This window comes from Alligator sinensis, unplaced genomic scaffold (assembly GCF_000455745.1).
Source record: "Alligator sinensis unplaced genomic scaffold, ASM45574v1 scaffold26_1, whole genome shotgun sequence".
NCBI classification, from domain to species: Eukaryota; Metazoa; Chordata; order Crocodylia; family Alligatoridae; genus Alligator; species Alligator sinensis.
The window spans coordinates 656,995-681,126 of NW_005842448.1; the positions used below are offsets into that span (position 1 = coordinate 656,995).

General features: G+C 41.1%; 1 protein-coding gene across 1 annotated transcript in view; it reads left to right on the forward strand.

Moving 5' to 3' along the window:
* The window catches only part of CADM2 (cell adhesion molecule 2), a 274,783-nt gene extending 253,705 nt beyond the window's left edge, over positions 1 to 21,078 (forward strand). The window contains exons 9-10 of the mRNA XM_014523118.2: positions 18,085 to 18,210; positions 20,683 to 21,078. Of these exons, the coding sequence (XP_014378604.2) occupies positions 18,085 to 18,210; positions 20,683 to 20,801 (245 nt within the window). The 3' untranslated portion in view covers positions 20,802 to 21,078. The remainder of the gene's footprint in view (positions 1 to 18,084; positions 18,211 to 20,682) is intronic.
* Positions 21,079 to 24,132: the final 3,054 nt, after the last annotated feature.

Genomic DNA, 24,132 nt, shown 5'->3' on the forward strand with positions numbered 1-24,132 from the left:
CAGGGGAAAGAGACCCCAGTTGGGGTTTAGGCTTAAATTCAGACCCGGAGGGCACGTGAGCCTAGGGGTGTCAGAGGCATTAGAGACCAGGAGGGTTGAGACTCCCTCTCATGGGTGTTCCTCTTTTTTTTGTTTGTTTTTTTCTTTTGCCTTCTGTTGTGTTGCCCTGGCAGGTGCGTTAGTGGTTCCTTGATTTTGTCTCAGGCTGGGTCACTGTAAGGTAAGAGGCTTGCAGTGAGGGTGTTAATCATATTCCCTTTCAGGGTGGGTCCATTTTCCGTCCCCTAGCGAGAGTAGGCTAACAGAGCCCTTAGCTCTAGGTCAGGGTAAACGGGACTTTGTCTAACTGCAAGGACGAACATGCGTGAGGACCCCGTAAAGGCCAATGGCCTCAGACGTGGGCGGCTCAAGACATCGAGGAAGACAAGCCTCAAAGGCTGACAATACCCTGACCTTCCAGGTCCAGGCAGGGCCCAGGGTGCTCGTCAGTGGGAGGAGCAACAGGAACCCAGGAGACATCAGCAGGGGTAGCTGCAAAAGGAATTGGAAGCCCATCTCTAAGGTTGGCGCATGGCCAGCGTGTAGGGGAGGTTGGAGTCCCATGAACACTCAGTGAGATGCGTGACAGCACTGGAAGCATCCTCAGTGGGGCCCCCCTCCACTGAAGTAACACTCAAAGTCGTGGCAGAAAAGTTTGGGGGTCTCCCTGAAGACATCCGAGGTACCCTCCAGGGCTCACACGAAGGTCCCTGGTGAGCCAAGTCAGCAGCTCGGGTGAAGTCAGCGCAAGAGAGTACCATCGAGAGGAGGCGGGCACAGGGTGTTTTAATATTGTCATATTTACTCACATGCAAGTGAACCCTGGTCCTTACCCCCTGCCTCTGTCTTGCCTGGGTCTGACAGCTGGACAGAGGCAGGAGACCAGGATGGGGACAGAGGCTTTGCTGGCTCAATAGCCTGGGGTAGTGCCTGCTGGTTGCTCAGCTACAGCAGTTGTGTGTGGGCCAAGTTCCAGCATGTTTCCCTGTGAGAGGAGGTTAGTAGGTGCCTGGGATGCCAACAGCAGACAGCAACCTAACTTGATTAGATAGGCGATGTGGTACAGAAATTTGATGCATTGGATTGACCTAATTTGCATAAGTTTGAGTTCATATTGATCCAGAACTATCTTAAACCAGGCTCTGCCATTTTTAGTCTAGTTTATGTGCCCCAAACTTCTGTACAGTTACAGGTTTGGTTGATTTCTGAGCACGCAGTCCAGATTATGTATAATATCTGTTCCTAGCCTATGTGTCTCTGCATCATTGAAATGAACCACCTTCTCCATAGCTTCATCCATCAGATCAGCCCATGTATCTCTCTACTTTACTAAACTTCTCCCTCCATTGCACTTCATTTCTGCACTGAAAACATCTGTTTCCTTTCTTGACTTCTTTCTCTCTTAGCTAGTAGTTATTATTTTAGCTGTGCATTTGTATGGATTATGACTGCTTTCAGTTTGCTGAAACTATAATTGTTTCTGAAAGCAATTGGGGATGCAGTTTGTGTGAAAGTAAAAAATAAGTTGTAGTGAAACATTTATAGTGGTTTTCCAGTACACTTGCTGGAATATTGGGATTTGCTTAAGGTTATCAGTGCAGTTCTTTGAAATACTTGAATACCCCTTGTTACAGTTCATGATATGAAAATTAAGTTTTAATTTTTTCTCATCTCATACCCCCATTTTTTTTCTTTTTGGTTCATTTAGAGGTCAGTTAATTATTTGTTTAGTCATTTAATAACATTATACATACACACAAGGACACAGGAATGAATGGAAGCAAGAGCTTTTATTGGGCTTTCTATATGTAATTTATCTACACCTTTTGTCCTTTCTGTCATTTCTCAATGGGAAGGCAAATCAAGAATGTATTGTACTACTAATTTCACCTTTGCGAATGACAGGTGTTAAGGACATGATCCGACTGCTAAAAAGATTAAGTAATCTTTTTCTTAACTGCTAGAGCCCAGTGGGTTTGGGTATACTTTTTATTGTTCCTAGCAGGCATGTTACCAAAGTGCAGGTTTTGTTTTCTGCTATGGGGCATTAAATATTTTGGCAGTACAGGAGAAGAAAAATTTAAACTCAGTTAAAATTCTGGTAGCAGTAATAGGCCTTCAAATGCTTATTTTTCGGTAGGCCACAGTTGACTCTTTGGGGGAAACATCTGTTAAGAGTGAAGTTTTCTAGTCATCTGTGCTCTTTCTCCCTATATTTATTCAGACAAAATGGCCATCAGTTTCTGTGGGCAAGCTGTAACTGTTGTAACTGAATTGACTGTGGAAAACAGGTTGAAAGCAAAAATCTGCAGATATCAGACTTTTCTTTTTTACCAGTCAAAACAGAAGTGATAAGAAATTCTTTTGAAAGGTTAAAATGTAATATTAAAAAGAGAGCTAGTCCATGTGCTCTAATTAGGAAAAAAACCTCTGTTCCCTTCATGAAACTGGATATTTTAGAGAACGATTAAGAAAGAAAACTAGCAATCTATGTTCCTGGAATAAAATATAACCTTAACAAAGAATCTCAGGTCAGGATATAAGGATCTTTGTGATTTGTATTGGACTGTAGAGCATGTCTGCATTGTGTTTGACTCTTACTAGGACGTGTTACCACAAAACCGCAACCTGCCCACTCACTGTACCTCCACATACACAAGTGCTGAACAAGTGCTGAACGACTGCAAGGTAACAGCCATTAAAACAGAGATTGGTGCTGCTCTACCAGATACTCCCAAGACTGAAAGTCAGAGTAGTGGTGAATGCACTCCAGTAATCAGATCCATATTGATGAGTGGAAATAAGTAGGGGGGCTATGTTTTCAGAGTGATACTCTTTAGTGCAGTCTAACACTACATATGCTCTAGGTTCAAGCATCTTCACAAAACAAAGGAATTTTAAGATGCCTGGTCTCCTCTTAGCATCATAAGAAATACAAAATATATGAAAGTAGCAAAGATGGAAAAAGATAGACTTGAAAAATGTGTTTTGCTATTTACCACTGACAAAGATAATGTATTAATGGGAAGGCATTAGAAGAAAATGCACTTTTTACCTTAGTACATGAAAGCTCAGATATGCCAATGCAACATGAATAACTCACAAAAGGAACCATAGATTCAAATTCTTAAAAGTCTCACAGTGAGGCCTTTATCCTTCTACAATGTGGGCTTTTAACAGGAAGTGTGTGTGTGTGTGTGTGTGTGTGTGTGTGTAGTTCAGTGATATGGAAAAATATGTAGAGGCTAAATGTGCCACTGCAATAATCTAAGAAGAAAAGACTATAAGTGCTTTTGATGATTTAAAATAAACTCTTTCCTACCAGAGTTTGCTGGAACTGATGATGTTCTCCTGTTAAAATTGCATTTTATATATGCAATATATTAGTTCTTGGTTTTGTACTACTTTGCTGCAGGCAGTGGAGGAAAAAGGAAACAGTCACATATTTTAAGTTCAAAGTCATTTGATAACAGAACATGGTTTTATTAAATCCCACAACCAGCCCCTTTGGACAGATATTTTTTCCCAGTCAAATGAAGGTGTAGAAGCTTTTCTTTTCTCTTTAATAATACTTCACAAGGACCTGGTACCTGGTTCCCTTAAACTAAGTCCCACATCAGCCATCAGTCCATTCCTGCCTCCAATACATATTTATGAGCAAGTTCCTATGTTAGCTTGTATTTTTCTAAAGCAATCTTTTTTAGTGTCTCATTTACATGCCAAGCTATGCAACTGTCATGCAAATAAAATTGTGATTGAACTTCGGCCAAACTTGCCTAACTGGATAACAGCAAAGTAAAAGGAGTAGTAGGGGAAGTGTTAAAGGCTAGGGTCAGACATTCAAAAAGCTCAAGCCTGAATTAATTCAATCTTTGCAGGTTAGTTTAACCTGCAGAGATTGAGCCAATTTGCAAGTGGATAGATATTCACTTTTGATTCAGGAAATGCAGGCACATGCCTTCAGTGGCTCAGGCTAGAAGTCAGGGGGTGCTACAGTGATCCCTTCTTTCCCTTCAGTGGTGCTGAGCTGAGGGGGGTGGAGGGGTATGGCTGGGTCCCAGCAGGATGCTCTGATTAGAGTGGGGTTTAAACCCGCACCCTGGCCTGCACAGTCCCCAGCCAGTGTGCCTGGAGGGGGAAGGGAGAAGCAGACCTTACCAGGCTTTCCCCACCACTTGCTGCTGAAGGGGTGGGAGTGTTGCTAGATCCCAGTCCCCAACCCCTGGCTAGCACTTTGAGACAAAAGGGTTGGGAGGGACTACTTCTGTGGAGTGCATGCATCTGTTGATGATACTGAGCTTTTCAGTCTCCCTCCCGCTGCTTCTTCATACTGTCCGCAGCAAACTGACAGGCACTGCATTAATTGCAAACCAGGTTATTTCTCATACCTCTCTGTGTCCCCTGTTGAACACTGATAGCAAGCCAGCAGCCAGCAGTGAGCTTATCAGAACACAAAGTCAGCCCATCAAGAAAACAAAGCCTCTATCTCATTAGTTCAAGCTCTTCTTAAACAGCTTTTTGCAAAGCATTTTAAAGGAAGAATGGATTACCAGATGACCTGTTGATTAGCTCCAAAAAGCCCTAAGTGGACACTGTTTTGTCTGCCTTTGTTCCAGTGAAATGGAAGACACACACACACACACACACACACACACACACACACACACACACACACATAGACACCTCTCAGCAATAGCTAGCGTGAGGGGGGCTGTGACCAGATGCTGTTTGAGATCTGTGCCACTGGGGTCCATGCTGTAGGAGAGGCAGCCAGGCAGATGCTACTCTCTCCAGGCTGTAGTCTCCACCTCCTTCTCAGCCAGCCTGAGCTCTGGCTAGGGAGTAGATGGGTGGGGCTAGCCTGGCTCTCTGGAGCAGACAGCCCAGCCCAGGGCTGAAAAGCATGCTGGGATGCTGGGGAACTCTGATTTAACTTAAATGAGGAAGGGGTCTGGGACAAAAGTTGCATAAACCAGTTTGACCCATATCAGTTAAGTCTGATACCACATTCAACCAGGTTTATCTTAAACTAGTTTCAGCCATTTTGAAACTGGTTTATGTGCGCTGAACTTATGTACCATTACAAGTTTAAATCAGTTAAACTGGTTTATGTGTAATTTCTGTCCCTAGCAAAAGAGGTTGTAGAAAGAAAACTAGGAGATCAGTTGGTTAGTCATTAAAGGAGGAGTGTCAAACTCATCCTGACTCCTGGGGCAAATCAGCTGGGGTCTAACAGCAGCAGAAGGGCCAAGTAGAGACAGGCTGGGCTGGTGCAGGTTGCAGAACAGATCTCATTTGCCCTCCCGCTACCAATGGCCATGTCCAGAAGAGCCCAAGGTCCCTGAAATCTCTGGCAGGCCCTTCGCTTCCCAGACCATGCCCCATTAATTCTAGTAGTTCATCAGGTCAGATGAAACAGTTCCACAGGTCAGATCTGGCCCACAGTCTACATGTTTAACATCCCTGCACTAAGACAAAAAAACACAGGAAATAAACAGGAAGAATTGGTGTGATCACAGATCTAATGGGGATAACTGAGACTTGATAGGATAGCTTATGTAACTGGGATACTTACATGGATGGGTATATCTGGTTGAGGAAAGAAAGATGGTGGGGAAAGGAGGTGGTGTTGATTTATATGTAAGAGACATGCTCTTGTTGCAAGTTTCAGTCCAAAATGGGAGGTGATCCTATTAAGTCTGTGGGTCAAGGTGAAAGAGGAGAAGAGCTAGATGATGATATGGTGAATATCTACTATAGACCACCATAGAATCATAGACAATTAGGGTTGTAAGGGACCTCAGGCGTCCAATCCTCTGCTCAAAGCAGGACCATCCCCAACTACATCATTCCAGCCAGGACTGTCAAGCCAGGCCTTAGAAACCTGCAAGGATTCCACTACCTCTCTAGGTAACCTGTTCCAGTGATTTACCACCCTCCTAGTGAGAAAGTTTTTCCTAATATCCAACTTAAACCATCAAAGCAGCAGGAAAAAGTCCTTTTCTTTAAAATAACTAATTGAAAGTTTCCAAATTACAGGACCTGTTTCTGATGGAGCACTTTGGTTAAATGGGGAAGCCTTAAAAGGATTTTAAAAGAATCTTAAAAGAAACTCTTAAAAAAGAAACTTAAAAGGAATCTTCAAAAGTGAAAGTACTTTTTTTTATGATTCATAGTTAACTTGTGCTACTCTGGCACAGTCTTCACAAATGAAACAATGCTGCCAGACACTTCATAGGGATTATCTGGATAAGAAACAGGGCAGGCTGAGGAAGGGGAGAACAAAAGAGATGGTCAGTGAGCTTTTGTGGGTTCTGAATGAATTCTGGTCAGTAGGGCTGAATAAGCATCATCCCAGGGTCCTGGAGAAACTGGCAGAAGAGATTTTGGAGCCCTTGGCATGAATTTCAGAATGCTGTTCATGAAGCCACGGGAGATTGGCCAGGTATTAGAGGACTGGAAAAGGGCCAACATAGTGCCCCTCTTTAAAAAAAAGGCAAGGAGGAGGACCTGGGGAACTACAGACCAGCTGGCCTCACCTCAAAACTTGGTAAGTTATGGAGAGTATTCTAAGGAAGACCATTTGCAAGTTATCTGGAGGAGGAAAGGCTGGGCAAAAGCAGCCAGCATGAATTTAGACAAACAAATTGTGTCAACAAACCTGATCTCCTTCTTTGACAAAGAAACTACTTGGGTGGATGAAGGGAATATTGTGGGAATAGTGTATCTAGAATTCAGCTAGGCTTTTGCCAAGGCTGCACACAATTTTCTCATAAACAAATTGGGTTGGATAAAAACTACTACAAGGTGGATAAATAACTGACTCAATAGCCACAATAGTCATAAACAAAGGGTAATTATTAATTATGACATGGGTCCACATCAGAATGACAGGAGGTTTTGAGCGGAGTCCCACAGGGTTCTGTCCTGGGCCCGGTGCTGTTCAACATATATATTAGCAATTTGGATGCTGGCATAGAACTGTTCTTGAGCACATTTGCAGACAACACAAAACTGGAAAGGACTGCGAACACATTGGAGGATGTGAATGCAATTCAGAAGGATCTCGACAGAAAGTTGGGCTAGAGGTAACAGGGTGAAGTTAAGTGTGGACAAATGCAAAGTGCTACACCTCAGAAGGAATAATCAAAAACACAGATACAAAATGGGGAACACCTGGCCAGATGGAAGCTCTATGGAAAATGACGTGGGAGTCTTTGTAGATCATAGGTTCAATATGAGTCTGTAGTGTGACGCTCCCACACAAAAGATGAATGTGATTTTGGGCTGCATCAATAGAAGCATTAGGTGCAAGACATGGGAGATGATGGTACCTCTCTACTCAGTAGTGGTTAGGCCCTATCTTCAGTACTGTGTGTAGTTCTGGGCTCCACATTTTAAAAAGAATGAGGAGAAGTTAGAGAGGGTCCAGAGGTAGGCAACAAAGATGGTGAGGGACTTGGAAGGCAGTCATACAAGGAGAGGTTGAAGGAGCTTGCAGAAACGGCAGTTAAGGGGACATGATAATAGTCTTCAAATACTTGAAGGGCTGCTGTAAAGGAGAGGGAAAGAATTTTTCTGTCTTGCTACAGAGAGGAGAACATGGACCAGTGGCTTGAAGTTGCAGTAAAGTAAGTTTAGATTGGATACCTGAAAAAAAATCTTCACTGTGAGAATAGTAAAGCAGTAAAATAGACTGCCTGGGGAAGTTGTGGACTCTCCATCACTGGAAATGTTCAGGAAAAGGTTGGACAGGCACTAGTTCTGGATAATCTAGGCATAGCTATGCCTACTTTCTACCATGTGTATTTCTCATGCTTCTGGGCTTTGCTATTTGCTTCTGTCTCCCCTTTTCCCCACCCCATGTCTTTTCACTATTATATGTCAGGGTCTTTGGGTGCTGGCTACAGTTAAGTCTTGGGAGTTCAACTGTGGTGTGCTGATTCTTCTGCTAGCAGCAAAGCCAGAGGTTCCTGGCCAGGGGGTCTTTCCATATTTAGGATCAAGAAGGAATTTTACCCCATGGTAAGATTTGACTGTTGACTGTGGGTGAAGCTTTTTGCCTTCTTCTGAAGCAGGACATTTGCTTCCATGGTTCCTGTACTTTACCTGTTGCACATTTGGGTGTTAGGTCTATGTTGTGTCAGGGTTGAGGGTAGTCTTATGCAGAGTTTAGATAATGGTTGTCTGGGATGATTTGGATAGGGATGATCCTGTCTCAGGCAGGGGTTTGGGCTAGATGACCTTTGGAGGTGGCCCTACTTCTCTATGACTTCATTGCCACAGTAGGTGGTAGAGGCAGATAGCATAGCCGGATTCAAAAAGGGACTAGACAACAGAATGGTTGGAGATGTTTCTTCTGGCATCACTGAACCAATAATGGTGGATCCCAGAGAGGGTAATCAATAGGGGAAATATTACACTAGATCTGTCCGGTGCAATGTTGCCCCCCTAGCATGCACGATTGCATGCTGGGGGATTGCCACTGTTGAGGACAGGATGCTGGGATAGACAGACCATTGGTCCAACCCAGGATTGCACTTCTTACATTCTTGTTTCTTAGAAAGTAACTTGGTTATATTACTAGGAATGAATATAAGAATATAGCATAATATGTGAAAGTTATAGTGGACCGCAAGCTGGGCAGTAATTACCAGTGTGCTCTTGATGGGGGAAGGGAGGAGGGAGAAGAAAAAAGAAAAAAAAAACCCAATAGCATGGTGGGTTCTATTTACATAAATATCACTTACAGCTTGCAGGTGATGATTGTTCCACTCTGTTCAGCTCTAGTGAAGCCTCCACTGTAATACTTGATTAGTCTGGGCACAAAACTTCAAGATAGATGTAGGCAAATTAGAAAGAAGCTAGCATACTAACAAAAAGTATTTGAGGTTTAGTAATCATGGCTTAAGAGAAAAAGTTGGAAGAACTGGGATTATTTAATATGGAGAAGACTGAGGGGGGGACTTGATAAGTTTTCCAGAAGGACAAGTCTTGTTTAGAATAAGGTTGTGATAGACTGTTCTCTTTTGCTTCATGGGACAGGAAAAGAAATAATGGTTTTAAATTGCAATGAGGGAATATTAATTTGGACATCAGGAAGAACTTTCCTACTCTAAGGATGGTTAATTTTTTGGGACCATCTCAGGCTATCTCCATCTTTGGAAGTTTTTAGGAGCAGTTTAGACAAATACTTGGTTGAGATGGGCAGGGTTTTGGACTAATGGACTCTTGAGGTCCCTTCCAGCCCTATTTTACTAGGCTAGGTACAGACATTCAAAAAGGTGGAATCAATATATGTTATGCGATTTTCTGTAAGCAGCATAGTTTATATTGGTAGCAAATAGAACACACGTTCACCCTTTGTTGGTGGGGGTGCAAATCCTAGACTGGGTTCCACCATTTTTAGGCCAGTTTGTGTGCTGAACTTCTATTCTGTTATGGGTATAGACCAGTTTCCGATCATTTATAACAGTAGAAGTGTAATGTCTGTACCTGGCTGAAAAGTATAAATAGTCCATTTGAACCTTTGTGAAATGTCAGCCCCAGTCACCACCTACATGAGCTTTTTGACATAGTTAACGACTCTACCATAAAATAGTATTGTCCCCAACAGTACTAACTTATGGTGGAATTAATTAATCTACTGTGCCCTAATGCCAGCGCTCATGTAGACAGTGGGCATGTCTACATGAGACACTAACTGCACAGTAGATTAATTCTACTGTGTATTAGCGTGGCAGGAAAAAACTGTGCTAATGCACTAATGCTCAGTAGAATTAATCTACTGTGCATTAGCATCACTGAAAAAGAGTGTGCTAGCACCACTGTGCACTAGTATTGTTTAGAGTACATTAAGTTAGTACCTGTTATTACTGGTACTAAACTCAATGCACCATACTTATGTACATTAATGAACATGTAAATGCACCCAATGATGCTTTACTGTGGAGCTAATTAGTCAACTCTGCAGTAAAGTGCACATGGAGATGTGCACAGGAACATCTGAAAGCTAAAAAAGAGGCATACACTCAATGGAAGGGAGGGGCCATCACCAAGGAGGGTCATACCTCTATTGCTGGAGACTGTAGGGGGGCTGTTAGGAAGGCCAAGGTGGAGACAGAACTAGGACTAACAACCAGGATCAAAGATAACAAGAAGTCCTTTTTTAAATACATAGGGAGTAAAAAGAAAGCACTGGGTAACATGGGGCCCCTGCAGGACACGCTTTGCAATCCGGTGGTTGCACCAGACGATAAAGTTGACCTCTTTAACAAATTCTTTGCCTCCATTTTTCTAAGCAGGGACTAGGACATCTCCCCCACTGGGATTCTGGATGGACTCAGGAGAGGCACAGCCAGGCCTAGGATCAGAGAGGACCTAGTTAGGGACCTTCTGGTGGGGCTGGATGTGTTCAAATCAGCAGGTCCAGATGATCTCCACCCCAGGGTGCTGAGGGAATTGGCAGAGGTCATTGTGGGACCCCTGACACGGCTTTAGGAGCACTCGTGGTGCTCTAGCCAGATGCCAGAGGACTGGAAAAGGGCCAATGTGGTCCCCATTTTCAAAAAGGAGAGGAAGGAGGACCCAGGAAACTATAGGCCCATTAGTCTTACCTCAGTCCTGGGGAAGCTCTTTGAGAAAATTATCCAGGAGCACATTGCAAGGAACCAGCAGGGGAGAATATGCTTAGGGGCAACCAACATGGGTTCATTAGGGGCAGGTCCTGTCAGACCAACCTGGTGGCCTTCTATGACCAGATCAGAAATTCCTTAGACACAGGTGTCACGGTGGATGTAGTCTTCCTGGACTTTAGGAAGGGTTTCGATGCTGTCTCTCACCCCATTCTCATTAAAAAAAATACTAGGTGACTATGGCATTGATGCCTACACAGTCAGATGGGTCACAAGTTGGCTGGAGGGCCGCACCCTGAGAGTGGTGGTGAACTGGTCATTTTCGACCTGAAGGGATGTGGGTAGTGGGGTCCCCCAGGGCTCAGTCCTTGGGCCCGCACTGTTTAACATCTTCATCAGTGACTTGGAGGAGGCGGTGAAAAGCACCTTGTTCAAATTCGCAGATGACACTAAGATGTGGGGAGAGATGGGCACGCTAGAAGGGAGGGAAAGGCTACAACTAGATCTGGACAGGTTACAGGGTGGGCAGATGAGAATAGGATGGGATTCAATACTGAGAAGTGCAAGGTACTGCACCTGGGGAGGAAGAACCAGCAGCATACCTATAGGCTGGGGAACTCTCTTCTCATCAGGACAGAGGCAGAAAAGGATCTTGGAGTCGTCATTGATTCCAAGATGAACATGGGCTGCCAATGTGAGGATGAGGTCAGTAAGGCTAACTGCACCTTCTCATGCTTCCACAGATGTATCACAAGCAGGTCCAAGGAGGTGATCCTCCCCCTCTGTGTGACATTGGTCAGGCCGCAGTTGGAGTACTGCGTCAAGTTCTGTGCACCACACTTCAGGAGGGATGTGGACAGCATTGAGAGGGTCCAAAGGAGGGCCACTCACGTGGTCAGGGGGCAGTAGGGAAGGCCCTATGAGGAGAGGCTAAGGGTCCTGAACCTGTTCAGCCTCCACAAGAGAAGGCTGAGAAGAGATCTGGTGGCTATCTATAAACTTACCAGGGGAGACCATTGGGGAATGGGAGAGTCCCTGTTCCCCCGAGCACTACCAGGAGTAACTAGGAATAATGGCCACAAGTTGACTGAGGGTAGGTTCAGGCTAGACATCAGGAAGTACAACTTCACAGTCAGGGCGGCTAGGATCTGGAACCAACTTCCAAGGGAAGTGGTGCTCACTCCTACCCTGGGGGTCTTCAAAAGGAGGCTAGATAATCAACTTGCCAGGGTCGTTTGACCCTAGCATCCTTTCCTGCCCATGGCAGGGGGTCGGACTTGATGATCTGCTCAGGTCCCTTCTGACCCTACCTACTATGAAACTATGAAACTAGATGTACCCAGTGCTTACTTCTCTCCAAAGCCCTGTAGTCCAATGATTAGGATATGAGCCTACAAAGGGGGATATTCTCAGTATTTCCTGTTGAAGCTATTTATTTCTGCATAAGTAATTACATATTTAATAGGTAAGAGGGAAACAGAGTAAGAATGACTCCACAGCCTTGTGTAGGGCACCACTTCCTTGTCCCATTTGGTAAATGATATGTAAGTCCCATTGTATGTCTTTTGTTTCCACATTTCTTTTGCTTTAATAAAAAATTCCCAATGCAAAAAATTACCCTTAAGTGAAACAAAATATATTGTTTAGTCTAAGATATACTTTTCAGTTTTAGAAGAAAAATTCTCTCTCTTTGACTAAAAAAAGTGTTCCTTCAATTTATTTGTTCAGCCATCAAGATAAAAAATCTTATTATTTGCATGTGCTATTTCCTGCATATCTTCTATTTCATATAGAAGATGGTGAAAATATCTTTTATCTGCTGTCTTCTATTTCAAAAGAAACACAAGAATCCCAAATTCACCAAGGCATAACACCAGATTTTTGGGGAACTGACGCTTACGCTGGCTTTCCTGTATTTTTCATAAACAGGGATCCTGTTTTTATCTATACCTATATTTATAACTATATATCTATAGTGATGTTTCATTTTAATCATGGAAAAATGTGGATTTGGGGTTACTTTTTTTAAACTAAAAATGTTTGATTTTTTTCTTTTTTTTAATCAGAGAAAACCAGGATCCCTGCTCATAAAGCAACATAGATCTCAAGCCTAAGGTTGCCTGAAATTGTTCTGTTTGTCGTATTTGATGTCATATGCAAAAACACCCATCAGATCTGTTTCATGGCCTTACCTGAATCTGGTAATGGGGAGATCTGGAGACTCATGGATAAACAGTGCTTGCTGAGCCCTGGGATGAAAGACAGCCTTACCTCCCTTGCCTTCCAAAGATGAGTCTGGCTGTGTTCAGCTCCAGGATATACTTTCTCCCTGTACTGAGCTTCTGTGTTTCTGCTAGATATGCACTTTGAAAAAATGAACTTATATCATGAAGATCACACTGCAGTATGAAAGATAATGGACATATAACTCTCTGGGGGTGGGATAACATTTTTTTGATGCTTGAATGGGAGACTTTTGCTCCTTGGAAACTTCATGAGCTCCTGACATTCCACTTCCTCTGTGGGCTAGTTATTCCAGATTATGAGGAATTTTTCTCTCCCTAATGGTCTCAGATGGATGATGCCCCAAGTACTCTTCAGTGGGTATACTTGGTATTAGGGACTGGGAGTTCATCTGCATAAGGTCCCAGCGGTGTAGGGCTAACATTGGACACCCAGGACAAGGGGTGGGGGGTGACACTATTTTGCTCACTTCACTTGCCCCCGTCCCTCCTATACAGTGTTTAGTGTGGTATTGCACTGCCCAGTAGGGATGTGTGAAACAGCACCATTCTGTTTTGACTTGCATTTCAACGGAACAGCATTTCATTTTGAATTTCATTTCGATTCAAAACCGCTCTTCTGTTTTCTTTTGAGGCTATTTCAATGTTTCACCCATAGACTATAATGGTGAAGCATGAAAAAGCCTCTCTCATCTGCCAGGCAGATTGGGGGCCTGCAACCCCAGTAGGGCTGTGGGGCTGTTCCAGTCCTTCCTGGGTGGTGGGCCCCTGATCTGCCTGCCAGATCAGGGAGGGAAGCTGGGTGCTGCCACCTGGGACTGGCGCCAATACCCAGGTTCTCTCATCCAGCAGGCAAATCAGGGGCCGCAACCCCAGGAGGGCTGTGGGGACTGTGATCGGTCTCAGTTCCCCTCCCCAGCACTACGATTGATCCCTTCCCAGAGTTGTGATTGATCGGGCTGGGGAAGGGAACTGAGCAATCAGGCTCAGTTCCCTTCCCCAGCCTGATCGACTGTAGCTGGACTCAGTTCCCTTCCTCAGCCCGATCCTAGCACTAGGCAGGGGACCTCAGCTGGGCTACTTTGAAATTCAAAACGCTATGAAACTTTTGAAACTTTTCAACTGCCCTCATTTTGTTTCAAGGCTGTTTTGAAGCCCTTCCTTTCATTTCAATTTTGCTGTTTGAGCTTGAAATGAGTTGAAACAGTGTCAAAACGAAACAGACTTCACCCTAGTTATGCTACTGATCATGTCTATTCCATTATGAGCTGCCTTCATAGCATTGTTCCCAATTTGTGACAATGGAGAAAGAGTATTTCTACACTGAAGTCAATGATTTATCTTTAGATACAGCTTTAAACTAGCTAGTAGTCTCATTATGATGACTCTGATTTCAGCACAAATTAACCACCCAAGAGTTTACCCAAGGTCTGGGGTGAGTTTTGCAGCCTACAAAATTTCCTTCTGCCACAGGATACAGAGTTCTTTTAAAAGTTGTGCGTATTAACAAAAGTTGCAGTCACCCCTCTGACGGCAGTATAAATACATCTAGAACCTGAACTGCCAAAAAGAACAGAGTTTGTTTGTCAGATGTCTGGTTGTATTTCTGGTGCCCTTGTGCCTCCAGTGTATGTACCTGATCTTCTAACACTTGGTCACCACCACCAAGCATATTTCCCAGTACAACCTCTGCCTGCTTGCCATTGGGTCCTGCCTACAAAAAGACCACCTGTTCTGTACTGTTCATCTTCTTTACTGAACTGACTTCTAAGAAGCATCCTTTTCGTATTCTGGAATTAGTGGTTTCCCCCTTCCCCATCTCTCTCTCACATACTTGCTGCCAAAGCACCCATATTGTGGTCATTGACACTTGGAGTCCAGTGCACATTAACTTTCACATAGATCTGTCATACTGTCATGGTTCGCCAACATATCTTGCTTCTTAATGAGTGATCTAGTTTGCTCTTATGTAGTCATCTTTTGAATGTTTCCTCTGTGTGCATGAGCTAAGAATATGGAAAGAATCCTCAAGAGCTGGAAAAATGTGATTTTTAGAGTATTAATAATCAGTATTTGTAAACAGCCTCAAATGCAGGAGGAATACAAAGGGTATCTAGAGATTATTGTGCAAAGCATCTTGCTCTAGGATACTTTGTTCGGGCCCATCAAAATGTAAAGAAAGAGGATGAGAAGCTGATCTTTTGAAGGAACAAGACCTGCTCTGGTTCAGAAGTTCTGTATTTGAATGCCATAACATATGTACCTTATATAGCTGCCTGGTGCTAGTTCACCAATCACTTCTAAACATTTTAAAGAGGAAACAAACTAATCTAGAAGGTTTGTGATCTGAATTTTGAATAGAAGCATGTATCTATAGCATTTGCAAGAATTAATACGTAATTTCAATAATAATTTTAATATTCATCTCACTGAGAAGATATGTATTTCATGATATCAGTATAATTAATGAATCTCCAAAGATTCCTTAAACATTGTTATGCTTTTAGAAGGCAGATTGTAACTTGAACTCAATACCCTGAAGTTATCACTTCTACTCCTTTTAGTGCAAGAGAAGCTTACAGATCCATGCAGTACACTAGTGTGAATATGCTTCAGTCTTTCAGAATGAGTTCTTGAGGCATTATGGTAGAAGCAGCAGTCACATATATGATAATACAAGGTCTCAAGGGGAACGAAAGGTGTTAAAATTATGTATCCGCTTATCATAGTAAGAGGAAATTCTACGAGTAGGTACAAGGCACATTTTTGCAGAGAATGAATGGTTAAAATGAATCTCAAAATTTGAAAGATTCAATATACAGAAATAGCAGATCTCATTAATCCAAACTAATACATAGGAAGCAAGGAACTTCCAAGCTGGATTAGGTCAGAAGTCTGTCTAGTCAAAAATCTTGCCTTTGAAAGTGGGTAGTAGCAGTTGCTTCAGAAAAAGGTGTGGGAAACTATACAGGGGACAATGGAAGAATTATCTGAGGATAGAAGCATAGAGGCATATTCACATCTCAGTGTATTGCCAGGATTTATATCTTTAATTCCTATTAAAGCTTGTAGATGTGATATGTGTAAATCTGGGTATTGAGCTAAGGATATATTCCACAATCTGCCTTCCAAAAATGCCTCTAGAGGTGTCCTACTAACCCTTTATAGTTAGACACTGTCTTATGACCTGAATCATGAAGGTTTTTATCCCTTATAAAATACTTTTTATCCTCTAATTTAGCTGCTAGTGGATTAGCCAGGCTTATACTTTAGTGAGCACCAGGGACAAAATGGTACCACTGGTCTAATGCTGAAAAATTGCATCTCCTGCTGGCCTTACTGAAACATTTGAAAAAGTAGTGATTTCTCCAAATCTGAGCTGGTGCTACTTCTCTGCTTGCCGAGAGCAGGGCCCAATAGCTTTGTCACAGGACTTGCTAGCATCCTCAGGCAGGGCTCAATGCTTCTAATGAGGGATGACAGTACCATCACCTTTTTCCCATTCAGAACTAGAAAAACTGGGTATAATCTTCACATAGTGAAGAATGTCTGCTTTTACCCCTTTTTGTATATCTGTCCCAAATGTCACAGGTGATGCCAGCTTACTTATATGCTTCCACGGAAGAGGGGAGGGACTTCACAGAGTAGACCTGATGTGGGTTTCTTCAGTCTTTTCAAAGACCAGAGTGCCCACAGAGGTGCTGTGGCAACCTTGTCTCAAAACTTAACAGGAACAGGAGAAACAGCTAAGAATCAGAAAAGCAGTGATAAATGGAGAAGCTGTGCCTTAGAGATTCGTTGACTATGGGGTGCATAGCCAGGGCATCCACAATAGTAGGATCCTAATGCTCTGGTGCTTCAGCAGCAGTGGAAATCTGCATTAGCAGTTTGCAGAAATGGAGGAAAACAATATTCTCCTGTTAAGATTCTCATATAGGAAAAGAAATATAACCCTCAAGTGTACCTGATGCCAGGTTTAGTACACTGTTATATAAGTGTCAGATATGCAAATAATTTTACCCATCTTTTATGGGTTTGGTCTCTCCTCTGTGCAAACCTTCTCTCTGTCTTCCTCTGCTGCAAAACAAAGGTAGTTATGTGCAACCTATTTGTAGAAAATAAACAACACCTAAAAGGGAAATGCCCTTGAAGCAGTATTTGCAGACTGATTACTACACAGAGAACCTGTTAATAGAATCTTGGGAAAATTCCTATTAGTTTGTGGTGGAGGTATTTTTCATTGAAAAAGTGCCTGCTATGCTTCTGTAGGAATGAATCTTTTTTTTTTTTCCTTTAGCATATTTGAGATGAGTCAACACTTGAAGGTTACCAGGTCATTGTTCAAAAGCTCAAGGGAATTACTGACCCTTAAACAGTGTTATTTTCATGATTGCCTCTTTAGTGTCTTCTGGAAAACACCAAACTCCCAAACAGATTAAATGACTAGCATAGGAGGCTCAAAACTGACAATACTCCTCACATTCTGTGTGCAGTCAGTAAAACAAAATTGCTAATTCTTTGTTAAATCTATTACAGTTTACTCACTTTGGTGTTAATCGGATAACCGTAACCAATTTGCAAACTAACACTTGAGAATGAATGATGATCTCGAAGGACGTGTGATATGTTTATCTGACCAAATTCTTGCAGACTCAGCCATCTGCTGAAGAACTTGGCAAGCCTGCACTTTATCTCCTTTTTATTTCTAGTGCAATAGGATACTAATGACAAGAAGAGAATATATAAGGGATCCCCACTGAGACTCTCAGCCATATAAATTATGTATTATGCAGACACTGTTCTGCTGATGCTATCTGATCCCCAATTCTTGATTCCTTGTTTTTGCTTCTATAAATAGCTGTGGCCAGATTTTCAGTTGTAAAATTACTAGGACAAAACCAGCAACCTTTCCCATTTAATAACCTGTGCTAAGGAAGAATAAGGTAAGGGTTTTTTTTATAACTGTGGTGTCCTCAGGGCTTTAACAATCTGGGAATACAAGCAACACTATGTTGTTGATAAGATACTTGTAGTAAAAGTGGGAATAACCACTCTGAATATTAAAGAGGGAACTGCTCTATTTTCAGAATGATCAGGATAATTGCTATTGTACATTTTCTTATCTTTCATTATTTGATCAGTACTTTTGCTTTTTGTTTTTCCTTTAGATCCTAATGCTTTGACTGGACAGCCTGTACCTGATCACGCTCTTATAGGAGGAATAGTTGCTGTAGTTGTCTTTGTAACGCTATGTTCTATAATTCTACTTGGTCGATATCTGGCAAGACATAAAGGTAGGATAGATTTAATCAAAGTGCAGTTACTTTTTGCAGCAACAGTTCCTAGTGATTAGCTTTGCCCTATAAGACCTCCCTCCCCTCTCACACCCCTCCCCACCCCCCAAATGGTTTAAACAGCAAAACTTAAGCTGAACACCTGGTTTTCACTGAGATCCTGATTTTACCCAATTGTAAAACTGCATTATGTGAGGCAGAAGGATGTCTAGCAACTTTTACCCAAATCCAGTGAATCACTGGCTTTGGGAGATTCAAATGCTAAAATGCCCTTTAGTCTAGCCCTTCAAGCATTTGATTTCATATCATTGTAGAATATAGACAGGTATTGAATCTAGGCAGGTAATGAATAAGATTTTGCAGAAGTCATAATACCTGTACTTTCCCCCAATCTAAAATGACTTCAAATTTAAAATAATCCCCATGCACAATATTGATTAAAAATTCCCATGTATAGAATCTAATTGTTGGAGGGTTGTCCAAAATTTTTCCCCTGCCCACCAGTGTGCTGGGGAAAGCAGTGACAGGGGGGCAAGCAATGGGGAGGCAAATGGGATGGGAGGGCAGGCAGCTTGACCCTAGCCCTTTGCACCCCTCCTCCCACCCCCTGCACTTTGCCCTCCCCAGTGTCTGCCTTCCCCCAGCCACTTGCTCCCCCTACTGCCTGCCATCCCTGAAATTTCTCTCTGGTGACTGCACCAACAGCAATCTACCCCACCACTGCATGCCATGCTGCTGTATGCTGCTCTGCTGTGTGCTTCTGTGCCAGGTCTCTCCCTGGCCTGGGTCCCTTGTCACTGCATGCCTCTGTCCTGGTTCCTCATACCTGCATGCTGGGTCCCGCGCTGCCCTGTACCTCTGCACTGGGTCCCATGCCATCCCATGCTTCTGCCCTTGTACCGTTCTGTCCCATGCCTCTGCTCTGGGTCCTTCACTGTCTCATGTCTCCTTGCTGAGTCTCATGCCACCACGTGCCTCGATGAGTGGATACCTGCTGCCTCTTCTGACTGAAGGGACAGCATTTTCAATTGGTACCCAATTCTGAGATGAGGCTTTATTTTCCCTATGTTGAATGGGGAAAAAGAACCTTATCTTGGAATCAAGTAATTCCGGTACCTTAAATATACATTTTTAAAAGATAACATTAAGTACAAGGGATTAAATCCTGGCCCCATTGAAATCAGCGTGTTTCATTATTTAACCCAGCGGAGCTGGCATTTCACTACAGGGCCAAGTTCTGAAGTTTTGACCCTGTTTGTTAGTCTGTACTTAGAGAAAAGCTCCCAGTGTCAAGTTAAAGAGGGTTTAGCCTGAGTAGGGACTGAGTAAAACCGAGTGCATTTTCTACACAGACAGAAGTTACAGAAGACATACTGTTTTGGAATGTCTTCATTTGACTCCTCATGCAATGAGGGCTCAGATTTTCACCCAATTGACCATTTTGAAGCAGTCTGTAGCCATGTGCTTGCCAGTTTTGTGTTTGGTCTAGCTTTCTGTGGCCAGATTGGGCAAAAATTGTCACTTCTGTTTGTGCCCTTTAAGAGATGTGATCCTCCTTGATTGTTTAAAACAGTTGTTAAGGATAAGCTTCTGAATGGCATGTAGCCAAATTATTACACCTCAATTACAAAAATGTATAAATAAATAAAAATAGGTATTACTGCTATTATTAGTCTACTAAATCTACTTGTAGACATGATGGTCATAAGGCTATTAAATTCCAGCTAATAAACACACATATTTTTTAATGAATGCATATCTTTTTGGGAAAAATTACACCTTTCTAATTAAGTAAGTGAAAACGTGGCATCTTTGCTCTACTTTTCTTCCTGGGTGAAAACATGTGAGTCCCTAGCTAACACAAATACCACAAAATGAAAATTGGCTGTTGTACTGAAGTCTAATTATTCATATCCTGAACTTCTACTACTTGCATAGCAACGTCTGCAGCAATTTAAATCCTGTGGGTTAACTTAATGCTGCTATATCAATTTTGTACTTCCAGGGAATCTCAATTATACCATTCTGTAGAATTAAGTATGGATAAAAAATGTCCTATATCAATTTGAAAGAGTGAAAAATAACGAGGAGGAATTTTTCAAAAACACTCATTTAATGAAATCTAAGCCTTTCTAAGATATAGCAACTAATATGTGACAATATAATTTAAACAATCATCTGTTAAATATATTTGTATGTTACATGAATTAATTGTTTCTGTCTAGTAATGTGATTTGCCTGTTTCACTTACCCTTTTGCAGCATGGATATACATGCACCTATATTACAAGTGTTATAGAAAGTCATTCCTACTACTCCAGAACAGAAAGTTATGTGTACCATTAATATATAGTTCTATAGTCTACTACTTCTTTGTCTAAAGCAATTAGATCTTTGTTACAAATCTACTGTTGTTAAAACAATATGACGCCAAAATACTAATACATATTTTCCATTGTACTGATTCCCATAGGAACATATTTAACAAATGAAGCTAAAGGAGCTGAAGATGCACCTGATGCCGACACAGCCATTATCAATGCAGAAGGCAGCCAAGTCAATGCAGAGGAGAAAAAGGAGTATTTCATTTAGATGAAGTCCTAGAATCTCTGAGTTTTACTTATCAGGCTGACTGCTGGAGAAAACTGGCTATCATCTTTCAGAATTCATTTCTACCATCTTCTGCTACCTTTATTAACTTCCATTCTGCTATAAGTAGCCAGTTTATGCCAACAATCAGCTCTTGACAACATCATTTTTTAATTAAAGTTCCATCCATAAAGCAGGACATTTCTTATTGCCTAAAATTCATAGCCATTGCTCTCTTAACATACAGTGCTTGAATATACAGCCTTAACAATGTTAATCATGATCTTAAACCATGTTAAGTTTTTTTACATTTTTAAATGTTACGTGGTTTTCTTCTTTCTTCCAGTTTTCTTTTGTCATGGTCCCTATCAGTATGTCATTGAACAATTTTAATAACAAATACTATTAGGTAAGGACCTAATATACTTACATAAAATATGAAATCTAAGATTAGAGGTTTACAAAGAATATTTTATACATGTCTATAAATCAAAAGCAACCTGTTTTTGAAACATATGCCCTAGGAAATGCAAACAGAAAACTTTATAGTCTAGTTTGTCGTATGCTTGGATTTGGTGGAAAATAAGTATCAGGACACTTTTTTTTTAATGGTATTATAAAAATAGTGCCATGTTTCAGTGGTAATTACATCATACTGAATATACATATAGATTCTACAGAGTTAGATTATAATAGTTTCTTTTGAAATTAATTTGCCCTGCCCTTTTATTGCTTTTTGAGATCACATGGATTAGGTATTTCTTCCAGTAATTTCTGCTTTTATAATTTATTTGCTTCATATGGACTCACCTGCCTAGTCAAATTTGAAGTGTTCCTGGGGCACAACTGCAAGGCATTTTAGTATCTGTATATAGTGCATATAATAAATCCAATTAAACATTATTTGATACATATTTAACTTTTTTGGCTGTAGCTAAGTCAGTCACAAGTAAGCATTTTCTAATGTCCATTATATCCCTTTAGATATGACTTAAATCAATATTCTGAGTGGATAACATGTATCAGTATTTTTGTCTGTATGTCCTAGCACTGTTCAGCAGCAAACTTTTCTAGTTCTTGTTTTTTCTTTGTTAAACAATGGAAGCACAATGTTATATGGAACGGTAGTTTTAAGCTAACAACCAGTGCACAGCCTCAGGTTTTAAATTACAACCACATTTGATTAATATCCTTAAAAAATACTGTTATGTTGCTAAAATTCTCAATTTTTAATTTGGCAGTTCTGGAGCTGCTTCTCTATGTTGGTTTGCCAAAAAAAGTGTTAAAACAAAAATATATGTTTTGTGTATACAGTAAATGGACTAATTCTTTATATTAAATTCCTGTCTATGCATTTTGTGAGGTACAAACTTATGTCACCGTGAATGATAGAGAATACCTGCCATGCTTTTAGCTCCACAGTGAAAGTTGCTGTTCAGATTATTTCTGAGTTTTTTGTGTAATTGACTGCTGAAAAATCTCATGCTCTTAAATATGACAACAAAACACTCTAAGCCCAGTGGCTTATTTCTTCTTCCAGTGAAATAAAACTGTTGCCATATCAACTCTTGATAGTGATTCCGTGATGGAGAATGAAAATCTGCGTTGATTGGAATTCATCTCCTTCTTCAAAATGTTGCACCTTTGAAAAATAATATTTGTCTATGGTTGCTATACTTGTGAAGTCTAAAAGCATGATGGCCTGTTGTAAAGGGTTATCTCCTTGGATTTATTTTTTTGTGTGGGGGAGGGACAGTTTGAATATGACATCATGTACTAAGGTAAAATCGAAGACAAGGTGCTGTGTCAGATTATTTATCAGAAGAGTATAAAACTTTTAAGGACAATATTAGAGTATTTTAATTGCTTTTGTTTGAACGTTTATCTTGTTAATTTCTAAGAAAAAAAGGTGACGTCAATCAAGCAGCACTTTTTTCAAACTATACAGATCATAAATAATATGATGTGGTTGAGTGTTAACATAATAAATCATATACAGTATGACATTTTAAAGAAATAAGTCTGCATTGATGTGATTGCATGCTTGTTTTTACAGTTCACTCCATACCCATATGTGGAAAAATGCAATAATATGTTAATATAGTACGGTAGTTTGAGAGAACCAGGTAGGTGCTACTAGACACATTGAAAACTAGTATAGGTTTACAAGATATTCATGTCTTTCAAAGCATACACTTTTAAAAGGCTGGCAATGGAAATCATTCCATTTCGTACCAGAAAAATAGGTTTTTGTCACAACAGTAAGTTGCATTAACTGTGTTACAATACTGTATACTTCAGTTTGATTTCAGGACTTGAAGCCCAGTCCAAGAAAGACTCCAAGTACATTCTTAACTTTAATTATGTGCACAGCTCTTTGGATTCAATGGAGCTATTCATCTGCTTACAAATTAGGTGCTTTTCTGGATCAGGGCCTTATTTGCTGAAGTTGAACTGTTTATTAATGCTGCTTTTACATCATTAGAAATTCTTTTCTTTTTTTACTCCATGTTGCTTGAACTATAAAATTGTTACTTAAATCATTACTTACCACCATGTCAAGTGAGTACGTGAAAAGTCGGAGCATCTTCAGATGTGATTGTTGAAAGCTGTCTTCTCAGCACTGAAACTTTGCAAATTGGACTGTTAAACTACACTGTTTGGTTGATTTTTAGTTAAGATTGTTCCTGTGTGCTCATTTTCAATAGATTTGATTCTCAATAGCCTTGCACTCTGTGATGTCATTTACATCTCTGGCAAGTGGGTGCAAAAACACCACGACCTACATATGTGAATGGAAAATTCAGCGGGGTAGTATTTTATAGACTTATCTCTATTTACATGTGTAAATGACTACCCTTGGTGTAAGGTAGTATTAGGCCCCTTGTGGGTAAAACCACGGTTCAGAGATAAATATAGTTAATAAACTAAAATAAATAAATAAATAAATAAAGTCTGTTTCTATTATGGCAAGATCCAGTTATGAAATACTGAGTCCATTACAGTTGGACCCTAAACTAAGTATATGTGTAAAATGAACGTTCTGAATGGGAACCATGTTAGTGACACCCACACCCACCAACACACGCAGAGTAATTTACTAAAGACAAGGTAGCTAAATTCTGTCAATGTACTGTTTACAGTGTCCATTGGGTATTTTTAGCTTTTACATGTATAACTTTTTTTATGCTTTGAAAACATAATTGTTTAAATAAGAAAGTGGCATTGCAAGACAATGGGTGCGTCTTTCCACTCTGTTTAGTGTCATCAGAGAAACTAAGAAGCAGTTTAAGGAACCTGATATTTAACTTGAGGCTCATCATTAAGCTAGGAC